The 26,381-nt window shown below is 43.8% G+C and overlaps 1 protein-coding gene across 5 annotated transcripts in view; it reads left to right on the plus strand.

Annotated features, from left to right (window-relative positions):
- PLCH1 (phospholipase C eta 1) overlaps nt 1-21,880 on the plus strand; it is a 58,704-nt gene extending 36,824 nt beyond the window's left edge. For 2 of the 5 annotated variants that reach the window (XM_035334504.1, XM_035334505.1), the window contains 15 exons: nt 558-729; nt 2,905-3,012; nt 5,084-5,245; nt 6,798-6,869; nt 9,684-9,775; nt 10,505-10,605; nt 11,377-11,556; nt 11,653-11,760; nt 12,773-12,897; nt 13,342-13,426; nt 14,020-14,166; nt 14,550-14,629; nt 15,470-15,529; nt 16,005-16,365; nt 19,402-21,880. In XM_035334504.1, coding sequence (XP_035190395.1) covers nt 558-729; nt 2,905-3,012; nt 5,084-5,245; nt 6,798-6,869; nt 9,684-9,775; nt 10,505-10,605; nt 11,377-11,556; nt 11,653-11,760; nt 12,773-12,897; nt 13,342-13,426; nt 14,020-14,166; nt 14,550-14,629; nt 15,470-15,529; nt 16,005-16,365; nt 19,402-21,509 — 3,961 coding nt within the window. In that variant the 3' untranslated portion in view covers nt 21,510-21,880. The remainder of the gene's footprint in view (nt 1-557; nt 730-2,904; nt 3,013-5,083; nt 5,246-6,797; nt 6,870-9,683; nt 9,776-10,504; nt 10,606-11,376; nt 11,557-11,652; nt 11,761-12,772; nt 12,898-13,341; nt 13,427-14,019; nt 14,167-14,549; nt 14,630-15,469; nt 15,530-16,004; nt 16,366-19,401) is intronic. The other 3 variants (XM_035334506.1, XM_035334507.1, XM_035334508.1) reach the window with 3 other exon arrangements.
- Nucleotides 21,881-26,381: the final 4,501 nt, after the last annotated feature.

Below are 26,381 nucleotides of genomic sequence, written 5' to 3' on the forward strand. Positions count from 1 at the left end.
CCTCAGTCTGGTCACCTTCAGAGGTTTGGCCTGACTCACCGTAGCTGCACTTACTAAGACAAAAGCACATTGTTCATGCTGCTATTACAAAATATTTGGAAGATGAACAGAGAGGTGTTAGCAATTCTGTAGAGCCTGATGATTTCAAAATTCTTGCTGATCACAGCATATGAAGACTTGGTACGTGGCTTGCAAAGGAATATTGTAACTCCTGTTCACCTGTATAAAACAGGAAGGCACTGTGTTGCTGATGAGGTTTATGGTGCGTTTCGTGGTCTGTGTCTCACACGTGGCGGTCATCTGTTTCAAACTTTGGCACCTGTGCACTAGTGGGACGGGGCTGGAGGAGAGGGCAGAACCTCCTGCAGGGGTTAGCAAAGGAACTCTGAGCCCACAGGGATCTGGGAGTTCTTATGTGAAGTCCTTCCTCTCAAAGTGAGCCTGTTTCCAGAATCTTGCCAATGCAAAGGCAAACTACTGAAACAGTTTGTGGTAAGCTGTGCAGGTCTTCTGCCTTAAAACACTGCTATGACACTGTCTGGGGTTTTTGTTTCTAGGTTTCCGGTGATACTGTCTATTGAGAATCACTGCAGTATCCAGCAGCAGAAGAAGATTGCTCAGTACTTGAAGGAGATATTTGGTGACAAATTGGACTTGTCATCTATAGTCACCGGAGACTCCAGGCAGCTTCCTAGTCCTCAGATTCTGAAAGGGAAAATCCTAGTGAAGGTAATTTGCTGCTCATGACATGTTCTAAATACAGCAACGTCAGCACGTGGTATTTATGTAAATGTTTTGCTTTGGAGAGCCAGTTTGTCTGCACCATGAGGATCACTACAGATGCAGTAAGTTACAGTTCTGAGCTTTTCACAGACACATGGAAACAGGGTAAGCCTTAGCCTCGAGAGGTGTCCCAGAATACTTCTCTAAGTGTTTTAACAAGCAGCTGTTATCAACAGCAGTGTAAAGAAAAGTCTTTCTACTTCTTCAGCATCTTGTCAAAGAGTTTTACAGCCAGAGATGGTGCTTTTTAAACCTTAGCACTGAGTCAGGAGAGTAGAGAAATTATAGAAAATGCACCTTTGTGAATAGGAGGAAGTGTGACAAAATTATCTGATACTTTTCTTTTTCTGAAATCTAATTTATGTTATTAGTGGATATTTTTCCTTATCATTCATATCCCTGCATTATCTAAGCATTGTCCTACAGTCTTCTGTTACAAATACAGAATACAAAGTATTTTGGAGTAATATAAAATCATCTGAAATTTTCTTGCAATTTCTTGCATTTCCCCGCATCTCCCCCTCACCCTGCTATGAGCAGTAGTTCATGAAATGAAACTATTTTCATGGTTCATCAGCTGTGTCTGTGGAAGAAGAGCACTTCAGAACGTAGCTAAAGAGCAGCAAGGGAGGAGGCCTTAGAGCACTGTAGTAAGTGTTGTATGCAAGATAAATTCTTTGAGCCTCTCAGGGTAAACAGATTTGCTCTGAAAGGAATTGCAAAGACCAAGATGGATATAATAAGAAAGAAATGCTAGGCAGGCCTTTGAGAGGATGATTAATAGAGTTGTAGCTTATTAGATTGTCTAATTTACTTTGACACACGAGGTCAATTACTTTGCTGCGAGCCCTTGAGATAACATTTTTCCCTCTATCCTCCATGTCAAACTGTCTACAATGATTCACAGTTTAGGTTTGATGCTGGGTTGAACATATTTCGATATATGGTAGAGATGTGACTCGGAATTAGAAAACCTTCAAGTGCTCAGCTGTGATTTTGAATTTCATTGGAGTGGTTTTCTTGTAACTGCCGGTTAATGAACTACGTGAGCAGGTGGTGTCAGCGTCGTAGGGAGCTGAACAAAACAGTAGGTAATGTCAGTCGCGTGACAAAACGGAGCGGACCTAGCTTGAAATATTGTCAGTGAACAAGAGGCGAGAGATTTAGTACTGCACTGTTCTCCATGAATGTTTGTCTTCCGGGCACATTTGAGTTTGTAACTTCGGACTGATATTTTGGCTAACAGCGGCTGAAGCTGTGTGAATAGGCACAGAACGGTCCGGAGCTGGGCTGATTGTTTTAGAACGAGGAATTCTGTTTTCAGCATCACTGTGTCTTGTCACAAAGCTTTATCTCTCATCTCCTGTTTAAGTTAAACAGTCATGTTAGAACAGATTAAACGTTTAGGAACCAACATCTTCTCAAAGTAAGCCAGTTTCTCATCTTTTTTTTGTTGTTATTATTTTTGCACAGTTTTATGCATTTTTCTTTGAAACACTGCATTGATTATTTAGCCAAGCAATTTCAAGTGGTGGCCATAATTCTCATTTTGTTACTGCATACAGAGAGTAATTCTGGTCATAGGGGGTTAAGCCCATATAGACGTTCAAGTATGAACTGAATTTGAAGGTCCTGCGTTCTGAGCATGCAGTATTAAAGTACTGCTGCTTCCTTCATGTTGATGGCTACTCACAATGAGCTCGGTGCCTGTGTTTTCCCTTCTGATGCAGAGCCTATAACAAAGTATCAACTACTGATTCTTGAGTTGTATTTGAAGTACACAATGGTCTGCTTGCTGGGGGTAAGCCTGAAGCATCTGGGAGGCAGCTTGAAAATAAATCATTCAGACGCTCCCTGGGTTGCTCCAGGGGTGGGAGATAATGGGCTTTTCTGAATGAGTTTGCAAATATCTTTCAATAGCACACTCTTCCAGAAGTACTTAAGTCCCCTTGTGAAGACATGACTCCTTGAGCCAGTTTGCATGAGATTCTCTGAAACTGAATTCTAAACTACGGGCACCTCTTAAATAAGAAATAGTTGAGTAACGGGATGTTTGGGGCTTTGCAGAACACGATGCTGACCATGTGTGCATTTATTGTGAATATTTTTCCTTGTTTTTAGGGAAAGAAGTTGCCGTACAGTCTTGGAGCAGATGCTGAGGAAGGAGAAGTTTCCGATGAGGATAGTGCTGATGAAATCGAAGACGACTGCAAATTAAAGTCCTGCTATGTATGTGCATATACACATTTCCCGGAACTGCTCTATCTTCACATTTCTTGTGTGCACATTCCATAATCCTGTTCACAGTTGTCAGCAGATTCAGGTTTTTAACTTGGATTTCTAAGTCAGGTCCTTAGGATGCAGGCATTATATCATTCCACATTTAGATATGGAATGAATTTGTTCAGAAATGCAGGCGGTTCCTCATTTATACCACATAAGTAACAGGTATAAGTATTTTACATGAGGCTGAAATTGTTGACGCCAGCACAATGAGCGTGCTAAGATTTGTCTGGTACAAATGCTCAGTACTCAAAGCAATCATATGATGGAAGTGCTACACAGTTTCCAAATGAAAATTATCAAGAGATGTGCAAATGACAAGAAATTGGAATGTGAAACAGCTTTATTTTGAATCTTCCTGTTTCTTCTTTTCTGACACTGAAAACTGTTCTCTGTTCTCTTTATTTCCTATCTCCTGCTGTTTATTTTTCTGCTGTTGGTTTTACAAGGCTTTTTTTGGCTACAGTCTGAAGCTGGTGTGCAATGCTAATACACGTTATCCAGCAGGTGCTTTTTTCAAGTCGGAAGGCAGCCTTGCTTCACCAGTCAAAATTTTTGAACAAAGAAGATATTATCAAGGGAGATGCAGAAAGAATAGATCAAATTCAAATTAATATTTAGCAAGTATAATATTGTTTATCTTTGCTTCTGAATGTAGCCCAGTGAGTTTGCCTTGTCGCCACACAGAAGCTCCTTAGTGCAGCTCTCATTAGCTGCTTATGGTTTGAATATTGAGCTTTTAACTTCTCTGTATCATTTATGCCAGCTATTGGCAATGGAAGGATTGTCGAAGTAGCTTGGGGTTTGCTTTATAGGTGACAGAAGTCCCCATTTGAACTAATTCAGAGGAAGCAGATGTTTTCTCCCCCCTACCATGAGGTTGCTAAAATGCTACAGTCAGTGAACACCTTTTGGAGGATTTGTGCACACCACACAAAAGGACAGATCTTGCTTTCTTAGATAAACCAAATCCCTTTGTCCTACTAGACAAAATCCTGATTAATTTATTAATAATTTAGAGGTTAGGTTGCACTTGGATGTCATTCAAGCCCTATGCTCCACAAAACAGTCTCATGCAGAAGTAGTTTTGCTTGCAGTAAGTGCTTGAAGTGTGGGATGAATCAGCCTGCTTAATGTCTCCAACTGCTGTATTTCTGTTGGCATTTACTATAGAATTTGAAATGTTGTGAATTAATTATGGGTAATCCCATAAATCTTTAGGGTTGTGATTCGTTTAAAGTGCAGGTTCTTCTTTAAGAACAGTATCTTTAGACAGGTTTAGACAGGTTTAAGTTCAGGGGATTCACTGCCCAATGCACTGTCCTGTGCTGTTGAGTAGGAGCACGCGGTGTCCTCCACATACGCTTTAACATGAACTCAGCACTTCTGGTGAGCACAAAGACATAAGACAAAATCTGCAGTCCTTAAAGCCAATGCAGTAGGTTTTTTGTGGCCAGAAAGGGAGCGTGTTAGTACCAACAGCTGGTTTCCTCCTGTCTCAGGAGACTTCTCCTGCCCCGTGGAGAGAGGAACGCTCGGTGCATGCTGCTGTGCCATGGGATCCCGTTTTTGTTTTAGGCACCTTATGTAAGAGACTGTTTGGTATCATGCTGCTATTAATTATTTTCCTGTCTCACTTCTTGGAGCAGGAATCTAATAGTATTTGGGCTGATAGTTTTGAGGAAGTGTGTAGGTGCATTGGCTGTGAACTCAGCCCGCACCCTGAAGGAGGAGGCCAGGCTTGCGACTGCTTGAAGCAGGGCCTGGGGTGATCTGTGTGGTGGACAGTACTTCGGTGAGGCAGTGCAAATGATGTGTCAAGGGGATTAAAGAAAAGAAAGGATGATGGCAGTGACAATAAAAGCCACAGTTGGAGCAGGGTTACGCAAGAAGCTTTTCTTTGCACAGTGAAAAGAAACGTTGGGAGTTCCTGAGGCATGTGTAATGCTCCCTCAGGCTGTCCCAGAAGTGCTGGAGATTGTCAGCTATTTTAACTGGATTTCTTGATGCTTTTCAGAGTAATGGTGCAACAGAGCACCAAGTGGAATCTTTCATAAGAACAAAGCTTGAATCTCTGATAAAAGAATCCCAAATCAGGGACAAAGAAGATCCTGACAGCTTCACTGTGAGAGCACTGTTAAAGGCAACTCATGAAGGTTTAAGTGTTAACCTGAAACAGGTGGGTGGTTTTTTTTTCCTCTGCACATGCTGAACATTAACCAAGGTGATGGGTTGCATGTTTCTTAAATGAGAAAGGCAATGACTTATTAACAGCATCTGAGAATTGTATTTCCTCTAAAATGAGAACATGGAATTGTTTCAGAAAAAAATCTCTAAGGAGAGGATTTGAATCATAAATGTGAGGAGTATCTTGTTCTAACCTGTTTTATTTCCTTGTAAAAGTTGGAAGCAATTAATTAAACAAGCAGTGTCAAACCACTGTCAAACAATTTGGTCCGTGTCTAGGTTTTGGGGAAAATCCTTTCTCTACAGCCTTAGTCCAATCAAGGCTGGCAGCGATAACTGACAGTGTTGTCTGCTGCCTGCAGTGCTGGTGGCTGCTCTGTATAGCAGTAAAACATGGGATTGTGCTTCACTGCCCTAAGCAAGGTTCTGGTTTTTCATACCCAGAAATATAACTTATATAAAGAATTGGTAAGTTTCTTTTCCCTTTTGAGATGAAACTATTATTGCAAAACAGTAAAATGTATTGGAATTTTGAGTACACCAATAGAGTCTGTACCGTGAATCCACCACCACCAGATTTCACCTCAAGCGGGTGCAAAGCCTGGTTATGTCAAACAGGGAATGAACTGTTCAGAGGGATGTGCCTACTTGAACTGGTATAAGTCTCTATATATAAGTCTCTCTATATAACTGCTATAAGTCTCTATAAGAGACTGTTCCTTTATCTGCTAGGGTTTGCTTCTATGATTTATGGAGGAAAGGTTCTAGGAACAAATTTTTGAATGTAGATACAGAGATTATTGACTTTCCTGGATGTAAAGAAACCATCTGGTTCCTTTATCGTCAGAATAGCCAGAAGTAAAGTCCAACACAGTACAGTGAATAACAAGCTTGTTGGAGTTGCTGCGAAATGCTGGGGGAATATTCTTCAGCACCTTTAGGTCTTTATTTTGCTCTCTGAAAGATAAAGGGATGTGCTTTTCTGACAGAAGAAAGCTAGATGCTGCCAGGAATTATCAAGCCAATGTCTAGGGACATGCCTGTAGATGTGAAACTTGGACTTCAGGCTGCCTATGAAAAGCCCATGTTTACTAGATAGATATATTTTTTTTCTCTCCTTTTCTTTGCGGCTATTTTATGTACACTTTCATTTTTGTTTGTTTGTTTTCGCTGAATTGGTTTTTCTACATGGTTGGTTGCTGTCTTGAATATTAATGTTAGTTCTTTTCCTCACTGTTAGAGGATTGCTAAGCTAAAATTATGTAAAGAGATGAGAAAAGTCCTGTAATGAGATTTTGGATTTAAATTTGTGTTCAGAGAGCAGTATGTTGTGTTTACTTTTTGATCCCCTTTTACCTTTATTCTCTTGTGCTTTTAGTGTACTCCTACAATAGTGAATCAGTGACAAACAAAAACTTGGGGTTAAAATCATGAATCATAAAACTATGGGGTTAAAATCATGTCTTTCAGAGACTGTAGCGGACTTTTTAAAGATACTTCTGAAGGTATCTAGTTAGACTCATTATTGCACTCTCTCTACACAGAACCTGGACACAAAAGAAGGTGGAAAAAAGTCTCATAGTCGATCATTAATGGGCAACTTTGGTAAACACAAAGTAAGTAAAATGAGAGACTCCTTTTGCTGGTTTATGTCTGACTTTTCTAACACGGTATGCCTTATTGCTTGAGACAGGCGTGATGTGCATGGAGGCAACAAGGAAGAACTGCTTGGTTACACTTGATATAATTTTTACTGTTCAGAAGAAGAATATAGCTGCCAAGAGTACAGAGAATCATTCAAAGACAGACACTGTCAAAATCAAAAAGATTTTGCCTGACCACAGGTTTAATCTTTATTAGTGAAGAGGAATTGCTGGTTTTCTGATGAGACTTGCAGCAGCTTGTTTTCCAGACTTCCTCCCACCCAGCTGATGGTGTTTTTCATTTGGGGTCCAAATTTACCCGTTTCACACCCAGAGCAGAACCGTACAATGCTCTTACTGGCCTCCTGCTTGTTTTCAGGGGTCTGCTGCGACCGAGCAGTGGCTCTGGTCCCACCACTCCCGTGTTGTAAAAGCAGGCTCTTCTCTGACCTCCTCACGGTTTGGTGTGCACTATTTACACATCAGTGTAGCTGCTGGGTCGCATTGTCCGCCTCAGTGGGTCTGCACTGCAGCAACTGCACAGCCAAGCAGGAGCTGACGCAGTCCCCGCGAGTGTGAGGTCTCAGTTCACAGCTGTGCATCTGAGCAGATGGCAGCCACCAAAAGTGGCGCGTGCCCATCTTTCCTCCCGGTCCCCTTGCCTGGCAGGTGTGTTGCTGTCACCCATCTCTCCCCTTCCCTCACTCCAGCAGGCCACGTGGCTGGGCTCTAATGAACGTGAAGCCCCACGTGAGCTCCTTTCATGATAGCTCCTCGCAGGGCCCACGAGCAGGCACCAAGTGAGGAAGCTGGCAGATGGTGGATGGTGGGAGAGCCATGAGGTGGGCCTGCGGCCATGAGGTGGGCCTGCGGCCATGAGGCGGGCCTGCGGCCATGAGGCGGGCCTGCAGCCATATCGCTGCGCTGCGGCCTGGCAGTTGTCTGCGTTCCCCTCTCATGCTGCCCGTGGTGAAAGCTGCAGCTGAGCAGGAAGCACGCTGTGTATCTGGACATCTCCACAGCAAAACACCAGTTTTAAAACATATCATAGCATTTAAATGCTCACCGCCTTACCTGCTATGAATCCAGCTAGAAGCCACTAACAGTTCTCTAAGCCAGTACCAGGACCCGTATTTACAGTTGGATTATAAGCTTACATCTCTAACGTGGCTGTATTTCTTTCAGTGGCTTTAGCTAAGTGCACGTTACTCAGTTGGTATGTGCTGAGATCTGCAGGTACCCACAGTGCATGCTAATGGGTGCTTCACCTCGTGCCCTGTGCTCACTGCTGGGGAATAATCTGTGGGTGAGATGTCACAGACACAATGTGGGGCCACTAAAAACAGCTGGTACACCGAGGGCTGGAAAGCATGTCAGCAATTTAATTACTTGGACTGGTTATTCTAAGGGATATAGCAGCTAGGAAAGCCCATTCATTTAATCTCTCCTGGGAAAAAAAAAGACTATATAATTAATGATTATATTGTAGGCTGAGCCAGTAGCTTCCCCCTTCTGCTTTTACAGCTAAAGGGAGCCGGGAAGGATGGTTGCTATTGATATCTTTGCAGGTGTAGAATTATCCAACCAGGGATATTGACTTGCGATGTTTTCAGCCTGGCTGTTGTGCCAGCTGTACCCGTGTGTAAACTCTAAAAATTGCCAGCGGAGGACCCAGAGGCTGAGGCTGGTAACTCCTGCAGGTGAACTGCAGAAATCACCCACAGCCCACACCTCCGGGTTCCAAAACTGAACTGTGCAAATGGTTTCCACTATGGTCAACTTTATTCCAGCACTAAACACAGCAAACTAAAGCATGTACTAAATTATGAGCATTACTGGTTTATCGTAGTGGGATAAATTAATTCTGTGTTCAATTATCATCTAGCTGTATGAGCAGAAGGATCAGGAGCTTTCAGTTATATTGTGAATTACCTCATGATGAGAAGGGAATTAAAGAAACTCTCGTTTGAGCTATTGTTAGTGTTACAAAAGATGCAGTGTTGAAATTGGAAACTGAAAGAGTAGATGCTTAAAAAGGTGCTTTTGAGATTTTAATCTTTTTATCATAGCTGGTTGCTCCACTGTACACAGTAATAAATTAGAATAATTTGAATGCTCATATGCGTAGCTCAAAAGGCATTAAAAAATATGTTTGAGAGTTTTGCCCAGAGGCTGTTTGTGTTCTCAGCTTTGAGAATGCATTTGTTACATTTCCTAAATTGCAGGGGGAGGGAAGCATAGGTTAAAGCAATGCTCTGTTCATTTAGATCCTACTGTGTGGTGCTATTTGTTAAATATGGTGCGGGCCCTTAGCAATTCGGCAGGACCAGTGCCAGCGTACTGGAGGCAGCACAGCAGTGCAGAGCTCTTCAAAGCTCTCCTTCTCCCTGCTGCTCAGCTCCACACACAGCCTGTTTGTGTACTTGATGGGCTGCAACAGCCTGGCAGGTTTGCAGAAACGATTCTCTTCCAGCTTGGCCTTGGCTGCTGGCCATCAGGTAGACCTGCTTCCCGGCTGGTGGCTGGGCTCCCTGGGCTCGAAGCAAGACCAGAGCACAGATACTTTCTGTTGGCTTTCCTTCCCTGTTTGCCTGGGAGCATTTGCTGTTCCGCTGCGGGCTGTCTGCTGTTGAACACCCAGGGGTCATCCTGCGTCCACGCAGGACAGCAGTCCCTGCTGCGAACATGTGGCAGCTCACCAACCCTTCTGTCACTGATCATGGGAATGTGGAGTTACAGAATCACTCCCGTGCACTGACACAGCTGTGCTTGATTCTTTCCCACCAGAAAGCAGGGAAGGCAACATCCAAATACAGCGCATCAGATGATGAAGAAAATCAGCAAAACTCTTCTGGAAAGGAAGCAGGGCAGCTCCACAGGTGAGCTAGGAATCACCACAGCTTTATGTTCCATTAGTGCTAGAGCATTGTTCTTACTATTAGTATGTATATATCACTGCCACAGACAAGCCTGTTTTTAAGACCAAGGCATTTATGGCGCTGCTCTTGGTGTATTTCGCTGTGACTGCTGTAGCCTGAAATTCTGAATGTGCAGGTTTTCATAGGTTGCAAATAGCAATTACCCTTAAACTGGAAAGCAATGTGGTAGTAATACTCTTCTAATGGAAAAATGCCAATCTACATTTTTCGTGCTGTAAATAGTGCTCAAAGAAAACTGCTTAGGCTAAATAAGGGTACATCACAGCCCGGCCAACTTTATTACATCTGAGAATGTAAAGAAAAAGCAATCAAAAAATCACCATCGAGAATGCATTTGCTGTCACTGAAATGTTCCTTTCCAGATACAGCTCAAAGCTGTCTGCCTTGTTTTTGTCAAGAAGAGCCATGATGCAGCCATTTCATTATATTGTAAATGAAAAATTCTGTGCACTATGACCGAAGGTTCAAGGGGAACAGTCACCTCAAAGATTGCTCAGAACCCTCTCGAAGGAGGCTTGCCCCACGGGGTTCCCTGCTTACTGCACCTTTCTTTTCAGCTTGAGTTGCACATGTGTTTTTCATTACTGATGGAAAAACATAAGGGGGGTTCAAATATGCTTTAAATACTGAAAATTTCCTGCTTTGTTTTATATATTAAATATAATTCAGCAGGCTGGCTCGTCGAAGAAAAACTGTGAAGCTGTGCCGAGCTCTGTCTGACCTGGTGGTGTACACAAACTCCGTGGCAGCCCAGGATATAGTAGATGACGGTAAGGATGCTGGTGCAAGACTTACGCGTGCATTTTTCTTCTCTGTTTTGATAGGAAGCATATCTGATCTCAGGGTTTCCCTTGTGTTTCAAAGATATTTTAAAAGCAGAATAGTAAGTTACTTATTCCATTTGCTTAAATGTGGAGAACGAGTAAAGTGCCACCCCTCCCTTCCGTGGGAAAAATCCTTTCCCTTGGTTTCCTATAATATTCATGTTTTAGTAGCAATATTAAAAATGAATATTTATTTATTCATTTATTTCAGGAGAATGCCTTCCTGGTTTACAGTTTTATGGGAAGTGTCGTCATCGCTTAATGTTGTCAATCTTAAATAGTATCTAGTAACACGATAAGGTTGAATTGTGATAACTAAATGCAATCCCTGCTGGTGGGCACTTCTCCCTGGTTGTAGGCTCCTCAGAAGGATGGTTTTGATTATGCTTCCATTTGTAGATTTCTCTGTAGGTTGTTCATAGCAGTTGTATCCAGGGTTGTGCAGGGGAAAAGACCCCAGCAATTAGCATGAGCTCTTGTTTGGTTTTCATTGCAAGTCTTGAAACTTGCGGGTAGAACAGAGGATGCTTCTGGAAGGGAAACCTGCTACACTTTAGTCACACAACATATGGTTTGAGTATGACAAGATAATCTATTGGTGTAAATTTGGGCTAAAACTAATGTTCCCCTTGGTTAATACCAGTAGAGCTGAGGTCTGAGTTCAGGCCTTCCTTCCCCAGGATTGCTTTGTAACTTGTTGATTAACAATGCACACAGGATCAACAGGGAACGTGCTGTCATTCAGTGAAACAAGAGCCCACCAAGCAGTGCAGCAGAAGGCCGAACAGTTCATGCTTTACAACCAGAAGCAGCTTACAAGGGTCTACCCATCGGCATACCGGATCGACTCCAGCAACTTTAACCCTTTACCTTACTGGAATGTTGGTTGCCAGTTAGGTGGGTGCCGCACAATTGTCTTATTTCTCACTTCTTGTATTTGTGCTAAGTAAATATTATCTTTACAAGTGACACCTGAGTCTTCTCATTCAACAGTGGCACTTAACTACCAGTCTGAAGGACGTGTGATGCAATTAAATGAAGCAAAATTTAGAGTAAATGGCAACTGTGGTTATGTCCTCAAACCTCAGCAGATGTGCAAAGGTAATGTCCCACTATACATTTATTACTGTAAACGTCAAGCCTTTCAAAAAATGTTGTTTTGGAGAAGTTAAAAGACACAAGAAAGACAAATAAGAACTTATGTAGAATCTCTTTCACATTTCCATATATCCGTTAGCTTGCTTTGCTTCAGAATTGAGATATTGTCTTCAAAAAATGGTGTGTACCTCTCAGGCTGTGTAAATACCAGTATGCAATTCCTTGCAGTTATTATAGACATATAATATATAGACATCTTAGTAAGTGTTTTAAAAAAAAAAAAAGGAAGAAAAGGAGGTCCTAGGACAGCCAAACAAGAAGAGCAAAGTATGTAGTAGCCCAGGACCACGTACCCAGGACTTGCTCCAGGTGTCAAGCAGTTCAGTGGAATTAGCTTGTTCTCTTTAAAAAGAATTGGTTCCATCCTGGAAATTCTGTTATAACAGAAGCACATGGTTTTCAGCGTTATGCAATGCCAATCCTTCCGCATTTGGAGGATTTTGGATCTGGTTGTGTCCCTGTACATATAGGCAATTTTCTTAATATGGCCATAAGAAGCAGTGGCAGGTATTCCAGAAGCGGCAGAAGCAGTTTGGGAACTTGAGGCAGGCACAGTTGCTGAGGAACTCAGTCCTAGCTGCTTGTTTTTCTTAACATCCATGCAGGTGTGCAAGAAACACAATCAGAGTGGAGATCTAGGATATAGCTATTTGTTTTTTGAAGCTACTATGCTATAGAAGACTTTTTTTTTTTTTTTTTCCAAATGAGTGTAAATCTTGCAAAACCCTCCTCCGGTGGGGGTAGTCTTTCTGTCCTGTAATTGTGTAAAGAAAGGCTGCTAAGCTCAGAAAGGGTTGGGAAAAAAAAAGTTTTAAAATTCATTAACAGCTGCTCCATACTCTGCAAGTTAGTAGCGAATGCCTGAATTTTGGCGATGTGCATGCATCCTGGGGGGGCAGTGTTTATTCAGTGCATCTTTTCCTTACCCTTGCTCTCCCTCCTTGCCAACTTTTAGGCACATTCAACCCCTACTCTGCCGATCCTCTTCCTGCCAGTCCCAAAAAGCAGCTCATTCTGAAAATAATCAGTGGACAGCAGCTACCTAAGCCTCCTGACTCGATGTTGGGTGACAGAGGAGAGGTAAACTACACTGATACCAACAAATGCTTTTATCCTAGAGTGACACGGCAGCATTTGACTCAAATAAATTTTCCCCTTGTTTAAATACAGCAGTAATTTCAGATGCTGTCAAGCTTCTGGTCACCGATACTACCTTTTCCCAGAGAGTCTGTATGCTATACTGTCATGCCTTTATGAACTAATTTGTTTCATATTTTCAGCATGACTTCACTTTTTTTTTTGAAAATAACTCATTGCTGGCCATGGTTCTTGAGACTACAAATCACATACGATTGTGGTTCATGGAGCTATTGCATGATCATACTGCTTGAAAATTCACACGATGAAAAGTTTTTGAATTCTTCTATGAACTTGAAATCAATACTCTGCATGAGATTCCTTGAGAATTGACATTGACTGGTATCATTGGCTTGCTTTTAAAATACTGTTGTTTCAAAAAAACAGATAATAGATCCCTTTGTCGAGGTGGAAATTATTGGATTACCTGTTGACTGCTGTAAAGATCAGACCAGGGTGGTTGATGACAATGGTAAGATCTAGCTGATTTCCTTTTCTTGGAGTTAAGTATTAACTAATTATAAATGATTCAGTACCTGCTATTACTATCTAAATTGCAAAGGTTTTTACCTGATGAAATCAAATGATTGTCTTTTAAATTAATTCTGCTTTCTAAGTAGAGTTCCTGGTGTAGGCAGACAGGCAAGTGACAGGTAAAGGAAGAGAACTGTTCACCACACTATCTATCTGCCAGATTGTTCTTAAATGTCCTTTAGGCAGAAGTTCCAAGTGTATTTTAAAATGTGTAAAATACATGTTTAATTTCAAATGAAATGAATGCTTACCACAGTTCTGCAAAACAGCAGCCTGCCCTGCTATCCCTGCCAGCCACCCAACCAGAAGCACTGTGTTTGTAGAAGCTGTTCAGGAGACAGTTCTCTTATTTTCAATTATTTCTGTAGTGGAGATTATGAGAGATCCTAGATCCAGACAAGCAGTAAATAATGAATATTCTTTTTGGTATTTGGTCTACTTGTTTCTAATGCCTCTTGCTATGCTTGAAAATTAAGGCTAGCACTTGCTATGGCTTTGTTTCACCACGTTTCTGCTCCGTTTGTTTTACAGGGTTTAATCCTGTTTGGGAGGAAACACTCACTTTTACCATTCACATGCCTGAAATAGCTTTGGTTCGATTTCTCGTTTGGGACCATGACCCTATTGGGCGAGACTTCGTGGGACAAAGAACCGTGGCCTTTAGCAGCCTTGTGCCTGGTTAGTCTCACGTGTTTTCCACAAGTTAGAGATCTAACTGAAGATCAAAGGCCTTTGAATTTAAAGTTTAAGGCAAAGTATCAGCATAGGATACATGCCTGTTTCTCTGAGACTTCCTATGTGATCTTGGACAGCTCTGTTCCATCAGGGTAGCATATTCACGTTACTTTAAGGAGTTTGGGTGGCTGCACTTTGGGAAATTTCTGCTGATGTCTTAAACTTTGGGGCAATTTGTACTGGGCGGCTTGGAAATCTCATGAGGACATAGGGTTTATTTAAGACAGTAGGTGTATATATCTTTTGCTTTTATAGACAGTCATTGGCAGTTATTCAGTAAAATGCATGGTGCTGAGTGTAATAACGCACTGTTATTACTGTACTAGGTTATCGCCACGTGTATTTAGAAGGACTGACAGAAGCATCCATATTTGTTCATATAACCATTAATGAGATCTATGGGAAGGTAGGTATATTTGGAAATGTACATACTCGATGATTGTTTTGTTTTAATTCTGATAAAAGTGGGTTTAAATGCACCAGAGAACCTCAGAGGATTTGTGCTTTTTCTAAATATTTCTTACGGTTTGGGCGTTGTGGCATCCTGTACAGTGGATTAGTAGAGCCTAGCCCATTCCACCACTGACCAGTAATAAAGTTTAAAGAAGTTATTCGGGTCATACAGCCATGGAAAAGCAATGTCAGCTTCTGTTGTCCTTGAATTGATGTCTTCAGTTATACCGTTACCTACATAGATATCTGCCTACACTGCTGAGCATCACCATGTTCAAGGAAGCAAACTACAAGTCCCTACTCCTAGTGTTTTCTCTGCGGAGCACTGAGCCAGGGCACCCACTCACAGCACACCTGTGTCCAGGAAAACCCTTGGCTCTCTCCAGCTGAGATACGGCAATAACAGCGCAGAGATGCTTCTGTCAGAGCGCTCAGGGAGCCGGAGGATACAGCTCGTAATCTGGGTGGTTTTTATAACTGCAGGCTGTAAGCAAGGAAAGTGTAACATGCTGTTACTCTAGTCTTAGTATGCACATATTACAAATGTTCTCACTGTTAGCACCTAATCGTTATTTCACATCTAGATCCAGTGAGTACATTTCTTTTTAAAATCAATTTTCCTTCCGAAGTAGATGTTGAGGGCACTGCACTAGAACCTGGTATTCGGGAAGCTAGTTGCTGAGTGCTTATATTGTGGGGGTGATATTTACAGCTGATGTACTATTTACCTTGTTTGTTTGTGTCACAGTCTTGAAAACATTAGCCAAACATATCTGCATTTTTTGCCTTTCAGTGGAGCCCTTTAATCCTCAATCCCAGTTACACAATATTGCACTTTCTAGGAGCCACAAAGGTAGACTTCATTAGCATGCACTTTGCACTTGCTGGGCACAGATTTTGAATGGTTCCTAATCGCATGATCTGTAGCTACCAAACTACATCATTCTTCATTCAGGCTCTGAAACATTTGAGTTCTGCTTTGATGAAGCCCATGCATAGAACTCCAAATTAATGTCTAGCCTGTCACCGCAGCGCATTTCTTACAGTCTTGTCACCTCTGATTAGGAGACTTGGAGCAAACCTCTTCTGTAATTGTGGCAGGCTGCCATCCTAATGAGGAGAAATACAGGCGTGCATGAATTCATGGAGACCTATGCCAATAGTTCCTTGGTCAGAGTAGATGTGTATTGCTTGGTGTGAATTTTTGCTTTGCTGCATTTTAACTTTGTATTCATCATTCATAAGCGCTTAGAAAGCAACCGTTTTCACTGCACACTTCGGCAGCAGTCTGAACTCACTTGGAAACCTGGTCATTCTTGTCTTTTCAGAATAAGCAGCTGATAGGACTCCGAGGGTTGTTTAACAAGAACCCTAAGCACAACGCTGCAGAAACCAGCGGTCACTACGTACGGAAGCGATCTATTGGTGACCGGATTCTCCGGCGCACAGCTAGTGCACCTGCAAAAGGCAGGAAGAAAAGTAAAATGGGTTTTCTGGAAGCTACGGAAATTAAAGACAGTACCTCTGAACCAGCAGACCTGAAAGACAAAGAAGGAGTCGTAAGGCGTACAAGCCGGAGTTTGCAAGCACGTCCTGCTTCTATGCCAGTGGACAAATACCTTCTGGTAGGACTGCCGTGCCCGGACAATGAACCTGCTCAAGATGCCAAAGGAAAAGAAAACACATCTGGTAAGAAACTTCCAAAATTACTTTTGGTGTACTGAGTTTAAACAGTCTGTTAAAAGGCTCGGTTCTGCAATTCCTATGCAAGTAGTTCCATTCAGCTCCAATGAGTTACTGGGTGAAATGACATGTGCTTGAGACCCTCATATTTTTAACAGCTCACAAACATCTTTAATCTCCTCAGACTCTCTGATAAGCAAAACCCCTTCATTTGGGGTGACAGTGGGAAGCTGTCTCCAAACTAGGCAAATAAATTACAATGGGTTCTGGAAGTGGTCTCAAAAGAATGTTTTCCAAATTTCTATTTGTAAGAAAGAAAAATTGGTTCTTTCTTTAAGAACATGTTCAATTAATCTTCATCAATTTCTGGTTTGCTACGGTCCATTTCCTTATGAAAGCAGAGCTGCTGGCATGGTGTTTCTCCCTGTTTTCAAGGAGGAAGAACTTAATGCAACGTGGTTTTGGATACAGTGTACATAAAGACCAATGCGGACTTTCAAATAGATGTAAAAGGGGTGACAGTAGTGCAGTCTGTATCCAACAGTCTCCATACTGTCCTAAAATAATCAAATTAAGTAACCAAATAAGCATACAAGGATAAAATCTCGGCCTTACCTTGTTGATACACAACACAACTCTTAAAATGGATTTTTTCTAAGTGTTTTCAGCAACATTAGTATGGTTTTTGGAATCCGGTACTTTGAAGACATTCCCCTGACTGCAGCAAAGTTAGCATGTTCGATGACCTGCCTAGAATTTGATTTACTGGAATATTTAAAGTCTAGAAAGCTTTGAACGCAGTGGCTGTAATTCGTTAGGCCTGTGGTCTCCACCCTAACTTGTACCTAGTCTAGGACATCTGTGCTGCTTTTTGGGGATCGTTTTTTGTTTGGAAAGAGTGCGTGCACGCATGCACAGCATCCCTGTGGGGCCGCAGGGCTGAGCACGTGCTCTGGTTCTGGTTGCTCCTGGCAGCTCAGTGCTTTTGGAGTCAGTTGCTGCAGGGCTGCGTGTCTGCTGGCACCGAGCAGCCAGAGGCGCTGCCTGCCTGCCTTGGTGAGAGGAGGAGAGCACACGGGGAACCTGTCCTGGGTGGCGAGTGGCAGAAGTGCTGCTCTGCTCCCCGTGCTCTCAGCTATGGAGCAGCAGCTTCTGCCAACTCAGGAGTTGCCCTAGAACAAGGTGACTGCTGGGCACAGGTGTTGTGAAGTTCTGCTTGCCTGTGTTTGTGGCTCTGAATGGATGTATAATCTGCACATCTCCTTATAAAAGAAGTTACGTAAGAGAAAGAGCCAGCAAAATTAAACCATTTTTTTCAACCAACCTGAGAAGAGACTGTAGGCAGGAAAAAAGATGTTCATAGTAAAGGAGGTCAACTCTGGAAATGATTCATTTAAAATGGAATGATTTTCTCTGGGTAAGCATGCAAAGCTAATACAGCTCAGCCAGTCTTACCAATGGATGCAATAATTTCTTAGAGATTTATTCCTAAAGATGCTTTAGATGAATGCAGAAAAGCAGTTTAGAAGAAACTTAAACACTTACCATTTTTTTATAAGCTGTGGGTGTTCACTTACAGCAAAATGACCTTTGGAGAAAGCACAGGCCCTGGTGGGATGACCTAAGGAGCTGCCTCAGGGAGTAAATCCTCCCCCTTGTAGCTCTGAGGGGACTAGATCCTGTCCATTGGAGTGCCTGTAGAGCTCGCTCTGTAACCCATACAGAGGAGGACTGGCCTCCTTAGACATAAAGAAATGAGACATGAAGAAATTCTAGTTGGAGCCCTCTGCTGTACCCCAAGGACCTTCCTGCTTCCCTGTACCGAAGGGCAGGTCCCTCTCTGCTGGAAGCACTTACCTTCAGTCATGGTGAGAACAAACGTGCCAGCCTCATGCACGTGCAGGACGAGGGTGGGGTATTCTCAAAGTAACTTCGGCCCAAATATTTCAGCCTGGGGGTGGCTTCACCCTGACGGAGGTACTAGTCGTTATTGCAGGAATCAGTACGGAACGGAGAGGGCTGGCTGTCCAACAGGGATCTTTCTTGCCCAAACACCATAGCTAAACATATCTGTCCTGCCTGGATGTATGCCAGGCAGGCTGGGTGCTGTCCATTTCCTCCTCTGTCCTTTGTAGGACAACAACAACAACAACAATGACCTACAAATCAGAATTTTCCATCTCTTCCATCCTTACGTAGGCACACTGTGGAAAGCTTGAGGGACTTTTCACATTCTGGAGATCGTTCTTTAATGCCAGGCTCATTAAAAATCCCTCTTACCGTAACGGGGTTTTCAGGCACTGTTAACAAATCCTCCTAGGGTACCTCATTTCATGTGAATGTAAGAAAGAGCATATATTATCCCAGGTTTTCTTCTATATTCCCTGCTTAATGAAAAGCTCCATAGCTAGGAGTGAGCCTGGAGCTGGGATTTGGCATGTAAACACAATAAGGTCTTGGTGGAAAAAATATCTAATGTGTATTTTTCATGAAATTCAAATCTTGCTCTCTTATGAATGCAGCATGCTGGTAGAAGATCAAAAATTAAACTCTTAGATTGAAATCTCTTAAAATAAATGTAAAGACATTGTGTGGAGTCCCTCTACTTGATGCTTTTACTCAGAGCTCTTTTAAGCATGCATCTTGTTTCAGAGTGTTATGTTTTTAACAGAGCTGTTTTGTTCTGTCTTTATTGCCATGCTTCTTTGTAGTACAAATCTGAATAGGAACCCAGCTGAAGGTAATACCACGTGCAAGCTACGATACGGTGCCTCATTGACATTATTTGCAACAAGTATTACATCACGTGCTTGATGTAATAGACATTCCAAGGAAGCTTCAGTGAAGTGCCTGCAGTTGTATTTTTCCATTTCTTCATATCACACAGATAATTTGGGCCAAGCCCGCACAACTCCATACTTGAGTTCTGTCACAGCTGTACCTGAGTTTGCATTTTCCATTCGTCTGTCTAAGGACAAAATAGTTGTCAATAACCAGAATGCACATTTTGTATGCAACTAACATCTTTCTTATTTCATTTAGCCAACAGCGATGGCAATAGAAATGAGAAGGAAACGAACTTGAAAGAATCTGTTTTCACCTGTTCTGAGAAAACAGCAAGTATTTCAAATTCGGCTTCTCCCTTTGGAAAGGAGAAGGCGCAGAAGGAAACGACTGTTGATTCTTCCTTAGCACCACCTCTCCAGGAACAATGTGAAAATTTAGTCTTCGCAAGTGGAGTCGCTGAAACAAATCACCTCAAAGGCTATCAAGAAAATCATCTTTCTGGTGAAACTGCCCCTCTAGTGCAGGCCTCTGATTTTGAGCTTGTCACAGAAAAAATAGAAGACAAAAACTGTGCAGACAATAAAAAGGAAGATGACCCAAAAGAGACTAAGGAGGAGAAAACTCCTGTGGGGACTTGGCTTTCTGAAAAAGTAGAGGAGATGGAAAATCTCAACCATGACATCAAGAAAAGCACCACAGCAGCTCTGTCTGTGACGGACACTTCCTCTGCCGCCTGCTCCGATGCTCCCGACTTACATTCCACGTCAGCAATGCAAGACAGTGACATTTCTCGCCTCATAGAGGAAGTTTCTTTAGTGAGTGAGAGCGAGCTGGATAGTGCTGTCTCTGCTCTGATCAGGCAGCTGGATGTCACAGACGGCCAAGCCAATCTCCCTGTGCTCTCAGGCCTCCATGGCGCTGGCAGCCAGACCTTTGGCGCCGTGCCTGCGCACCCCTGCATGCTTGCTGCAGAACTGAGCACTCCCTGTAAACATGACTTTATTACCACCAAATCCATCAAATCCCCATTATTCTCAACTCCAGATCCAGCCCTGTTCTCCAGCCCCGAGACCGCAGAGTACTCTGTGTACGCCATTATCCACGAAGCGTCTCTCACGCCACCTTCTGAATTTAAGACACACAGTGGATTGGTTTGCAAGGAAAAGTCAAACAGTGTAGAAAATAACTTGCCTAGCACGCCTTGTTCTTCACCTCTCTCTTTGCCAAGTGCAGATCCCAAAAGGAAATGTGGAATGAGCTGGGAAGCCACCAAGTCTGCCAGCTCTCTGGCTTCCAATAGCCTCATCTTCGAGGAGACGCTCGTTGACCCTCCCACGGGGGAGAATTCAGAAAGCAGCAGTCTTGTAGAAATCGATGGGGATTCTCAGGACCTCTTGGTAACTGCATGCGAGTACAAGCGGGAAGACATGAGCCAACTGGCCTCCCCGTTAAAGCTGAGGCAGCAGCAGGACAGCAGGCGCTGCGGTGAGAGGACCTTTGGGAACTGCACAGCTGTCGAGCTCTGTGCTGCTGCCCTGGACTGCTCAGATAGCTTCAGGACTGCGGGGCGTAAACTCCCTTTCCCAGTCTGTGAAAACGTTGATTTTGTACATCACCATCATCGTGCAGATAAGCAGACAGGTGCGATGTGGACCTCCAAGGGATCCCAACTCAACGTACACTCATCGGCACTCAAAAGTTCTTTGGCTTTCCCTCCCTCTTCAGCCATCAAGCAGACCAGCCCTTGCAAATCCAAGAGTCTCGGTGACTTGACGTCGGAGGATATTTCCTGCAATTTCGAAAGTAAGTATCAGTACATCAGCAGGAGCTTTATCACATCCGGCATGAGAGACAAGAAGCTCGCTGCTATGAAGACCATGAGACCCCATTCCACAGATGCTCTGACGGAACAGCTGAGAAAACTGGTGTCCCTGGACCAGGAGGACAGCCACCAGATGCTGTATTCCAGGCAGATCGAGGAAGACTGCCCAAAGGCCCTGGTCAGAAAGCTGTCGTCCAGAAGCCAGAGCAGAGTGCGGAACATAGCCAGCCGCGCCAAGGAGAGGCAGGAAGCCGCCAGCAAGCAGAGGTCTTCTCACACGAGCAGCATAGCAGGGGTCGTCCTTCGGAACAAGCCTTCGGCGTCTCCTCACGTGATCAACAGGCATTCGACGGGCTCGTACATAGCCAGGTACCTGAGCAGCTTCCCCGGGGAGGACGTGGAGGGCCAAGGAATTCCGGAGGGCGCCTGCGCTGCTCTGCACTACGGCTGCAGCGACCAGTTGTGTGCACGCAGTTCTGTTCTGCAGCTGGAAGCCAACAGCGATGATAAGCCAGAAATTTATTTCCTGCTGAGGCTGTAGGTTGTATAAATGTACATCTTCAATGTTTACAAACTATTTCAATGAAATGAAGGACTTTTATCAGGAAATACTGTTTTGAGGGTTGTTTAAATTATTTAGAAATGCGATTTCATGCTAGCGATTCAGCTGTGATTTAACGTTCCCTTTCCTGTCAATGCGTATGTAAATAGAAACTGCTCCGTCCGTATATATGTATTACTTTAATTTAGAAATGATAAAAGGAAGTAGTCTGAGGACTATTTGCATGCAATAAGCATCTGTACTTGTAATGCACGGCATTTTACCAGATGAGCACATCTGTGCTCAAGAGTGTAACATTGCAGTGAATGCAAGAGTATTTTTCTGTTGTCCTGAAGTCCTTCTGTTTGGGAGAAAAAATGTGATCCCTTTTGGCCTTTCATGCAATTTCTACCAAGTGTAGTGCTTTCTGTTTTGGTCATTTCTTTGGGGTTCAGTTTCTGAGCTAGGACTCAGACCCTTGCTTAGTACCATTGTTTTCACTCTGCCTGTACGCGGTTAGCTTTACTCCTCCGTGTTTCCACGTAGGAGCCATGGTTCTACAAGAACCAATCTGGAGAATTAGGGTTAGTCCAAATCTGGGAGTGCTGCTTAGGTTTGTCTCCTGCCCACTCTGAAGTCCAGCCGCAGCTGTATTCTAGTTTTGTCGATGTGTGGAATGCTTATTGCAGGCCAGAGTGGAATGTGGGAGTAATGCAGCACCTATCAGCTGAAAACACTTAATTTCTGCAGATTTTGTTACTTACTTTTGCCACTGCTTGTGTTTGTAGCTTCTGTATGGTAGCAGATCTGTTTTCTGTATATTTGTAATTTTATTGTTCAATTGGTGACGGTCAGTGGGATACTTGAAGCTGACATGGTGTAGAGTAACTATTTTGACTGCCCTTCATCTTTTTCTATGAACACTGGAAGTGAATTGAGTATTCTCAAACACCTGAAGCTTCCCTGCGGGGAGCACCATAGCTTTATTTTGGTTTAAAGATATTCTTTGTCTTCACTGTAAGTTTTTTCTTATATGTAAAAGATGTACCTTTTACCTCTTTCTTTTTGTAATGCAGAGTATTATTCTTGAGAACATCATTAAAATAGATTTTTAAGCACCTGGTTACATGTTCACTGAAACCGTAGCAATTATGGTTAAAATAACAGGTAGTCATTGCACGCATCCGTCTTGCCCTGAGCTTGCAATAAACTTTCAGGAAGGGAGAAATGCCATCATTTCAGTGATGGTGATGTTTCTTGGCTAGAAGCTTGCAGCTGAGCTCCTCTCTTCTCCGGAGAGGAAGCCAAGTTTACTGAGAATGTCTAATTCCCAACAGGAATCGGCAGGTCGTTAGGTTTTGTTTGTTTGTTTAATTCTTTCTTTAGAGGGTGGATTTAGTTTTGTAATTATAATTTGCATTTTATTTTCCTTCTGGGCTTCATTGAGATGTGTGTTTTTCCTTGCCTCCACCTTACCTTGCTGTCCAGGTAGAAATGTGCTCTGTTTATAATTTAGCATTCCTTAAATTCCTGCGTAGTCTTCAAATCCTGGTCGTTACCGATTTAGCATTTTTTCACGTCACTGATACAGCACAGGGCCAGGGTTAAGTCTTACAGGCCTCCCCTGCTCCCCGCCGGCTCACCATCTGCAGCTCCCTTTGGAGATTCTGCCCTTAACCAGCTTTGGGCCGCAATCACCCTGTACCATTCAAGTCCTACCGAAGGTATCACGAAGCATCTGACTAAATGTCTCGCTCTTACTGTGGGCACCAAACTTTCCTAATCTTGTGTTACAAAATACAAGCAACAGCCAGAGGTTCTCCAGATGTACGCCAGGACGGGGGTCAGTTCCCTGAGTACTTACCAAAAGCCATTCAAAAAAAAAAAAAAGGCTGTTCCGAAGGATAGCTGCAGACGGAAGTTTGGTTCAAAGCATGCTTGGGGCTTCTTGTACTCATCCTTATCTGATCATTGAATAGAGACAATGCTGAGTAAAGGGGATGGTAGCTAATAGCCTTGCAGTCGTTTTGCCTCGGGAATCTAGTATTAAATATTTAAAATACACGCCTAGTCTTGGAGGTGAGGGTGCATGTGCTGTTTGGAATGCATTTAAATAAATAGTAGCTGTACTGACCTGCACACCCCTTCGTTTTCCTGCAGCCTGAGCGTGAACGCCGTCTGCATAAAATGAGGCTTCCGCATTAATCAGCTGCACTCCTAGTCCTGGAAGGATTTCTGCTTCCAGCTCTGGGTCCGTGGGCAAAGGCTTGGCCCACCTGAATGTGGGGTGCGCGGGGCGCCTGTTCCCACCACGCTGCCGCCAGCTCTCCCCAGCCCATGGCTGCTGCTGGCTCCGTCCTGCACGCATTCAGGCAGCGTGAGCAGGGGGAAGCTGGAGGGATGTCACATCGGGTGGAGAAACGCGGTGCTCCACGGAGTCTCTGCTCCTCTCCAGAGAGCTTGTGCTCAGCTAGGAAGTTTGAGCTGAGCACGGAGTCTGCTAAAAGAACAAAGGGCAAAATAGTTTGGGATAAGGCCACTGGCATCCTCTGAGGGCTGAAGGGGACAAGGACAACAAAATCCCAGGGCTGTATAAGTAAAGCCAGGAGAAGAAGAGTTAAAATTGCATCGATTCACCAGGTGCTCCTGCTGTGGAACCATCTGAGACCTTTCTGTTGCAGCGGGATGCTTTTACAGCCGCAGCAGCGTGAGGGAAGGTCGCAGAGGAGTTTTCTGCATTTCCATGATACCAGTATATGCTTTCATAAGATTTACTCATTAATATTGTTTTTAATGTGAAAGAGGAATCCTCAGCAGTCTCCTTTGCCTTTGGTCTCCATGTGCAGCCTCTGTGCCAAGCACAATATTGAGCCAGCTTTCCAGCAGGGGGACTGCTAGACGTGACAGCAGGAGCGCAGGGAAAAGGCCTGATGCACACGTCTGGTAAACTGTCCTTTTTCTTTCTGTGCTGAAAAGTGTTTTTTAATTTTTTTTTAATTTGAAAGATGTGAGTGTGTTTCTTTTGCCAGCAATTCAAGTTCCTGCATTATTGGGCCAGTGGGATGCGAGCCCTTCTGTGCTGTAGGTCTTCGGTAGGCATCGTGCAGAAGGAAGCAGCCCAGAGGCTCCGAGGCTGTTCCTTCTGCGGAGCCCAGTACCGGTTCTGCTCCACGTGTTGCTAACGGCGGACAATGCAGGCTTGGTGCTGAAGTCCAGTGAGTGCTGGGCTGGTTCTTATCAAAGCAGGCTGCGCAGGAAGGTAATGCTCGAAGGAGGAGTTCGCAAGAGGAAAGTTCATCCTCATAACGCAAGCAGGAGGGATACAACAGTGGCAAGAAAACCAGCTGGGATGCTACAGGCCTCTCCTGTGACTTGTAACGAGGCAGCATTTTTGGATGAGTCTCTGCGTGTTGGGTGATCTTCAGCCACCTCAGATCTAGAAAGCCCGAAGGCAGGAGCAGGATGTCCCTCTGCAGGAGCAGGACGCCGGCCTCGGGGGCCGCTCCTCCAGCTCTGCCCTGCAGCGCCAGCTTGGGCTGCGCTTGGCCGCTTTCGCTGTGAGGTCTCAGACACGGGTCCCGTGTTGTAGGGTTTTGTCATTTCCAGAGGCAGAGCAGTGTGGCAAGGTTTGGGAGAGCTCGTCTATATTTTCCTGTGCTCTCTGGGTGTTGACAGATGGAAAATTGCTTCTTGCCTATCGTTTTTAAGATCCACATTGGTTTAGAGCATTGGTCTCTGTCATGCCCGGAGTACAGCACGCTGGTACTTAGACATAGAAAAATAATCCTAACAGAAAGCGCACTTGACATTTTTATCACTTTCCATTGACCTAAGCAGGGTTACCCGACGTGTAAGTCTAATTAAGCCTTTATGGCGTCTTCTCAACCTGAATTACCTTGTTAGAGCTGGAAGTGAGGCCCTGAGGCAGGAGCTGCACTCTGCAGCGTTGTGCAGCGTGCCAGAGCAGCCCGCCTCCTCGTCTCCATCCCTTTGGGGCACAAATTGCTTCAGTATTCTTCTAATATCGCACCGGCTCTCATTAAATTACCAAAGAAGTCGTGTTTATCAGCCACAGCCCTACTGCTTTCAGGTAGGTGGATATCCTTACGCCTGTGCTTCAACAGTTGGTCTTTTTTTGTTTTTAGGAAAAGCAGTTGAGCTCTTTCATTTCTAATTGATTGTTTGCTCCTCTCATTGTGTTCTGAATTGCTTCTCCTTCTTTATTTGAGTTCAAATGTATGTGAAATATATGGTGGGGGGCACACTGCCTCCAGAAAGCCCCGTTATTTCTCTTTCTTCTTCCTTTGTTCTTAAAGCCTAGGAAGAAGCAGCTGCCAGCGCATTCAGCTGCTGGCAAGTAGAGCACTGTCAGCAAGTCTGACTTGCTGTGAAATATTAGTAAACAAGTAGCTACGTTAGTGGTAGCCAAGTTTAACAAGATCTCCACTTATTATCCCATCATTTTTTGTGAAGGAATATGCCATTGCTGTCAGATGCATCTGTTCAACTGCACGGCCCGTGCATGGCGATCGCCTCGTCTCACACGTGGGGAGAGGCTCTGAGAAGCCTGAAGCAGGATGGGGGAGGAACAGGAGAGCTGTTGAGAGCTCGGCATCGAGAAGCGACCCCCTGCTTGAGAGCAGATGGGTGCTGCTGTGTCGTGTAGCTGTGACAAGCCAGCTACCTGGCCCGACGCAAATGGGATTTGTTGTAGCCTGCGTAGATCAAACGCTACCTGCAGGTTCGTCACTAACGGCACGAAGAGGAGGCAGAGGAGAGAAGAGTGCTGGGAAAAGCCACAGAAGAAAACCATGCAGGCAGGTATCTATTTATTTATTTTTAATATATTTTAAAATAATTTAAATTAATCTG

The sequence above is a fragment of the Oxyura jamaicensis genome, chromosome 9 (genome assembly GCF_011077185.1).
Source record: "Oxyura jamaicensis isolate SHBP4307 breed ruddy duck chromosome 9, BPBGC_Ojam_1.0, whole genome shotgun sequence".
Taxonomy (NCBI): Eukaryota; Metazoa; Chordata; class Aves; order Anseriformes; family Anatidae; genus Oxyura; species Oxyura jamaicensis.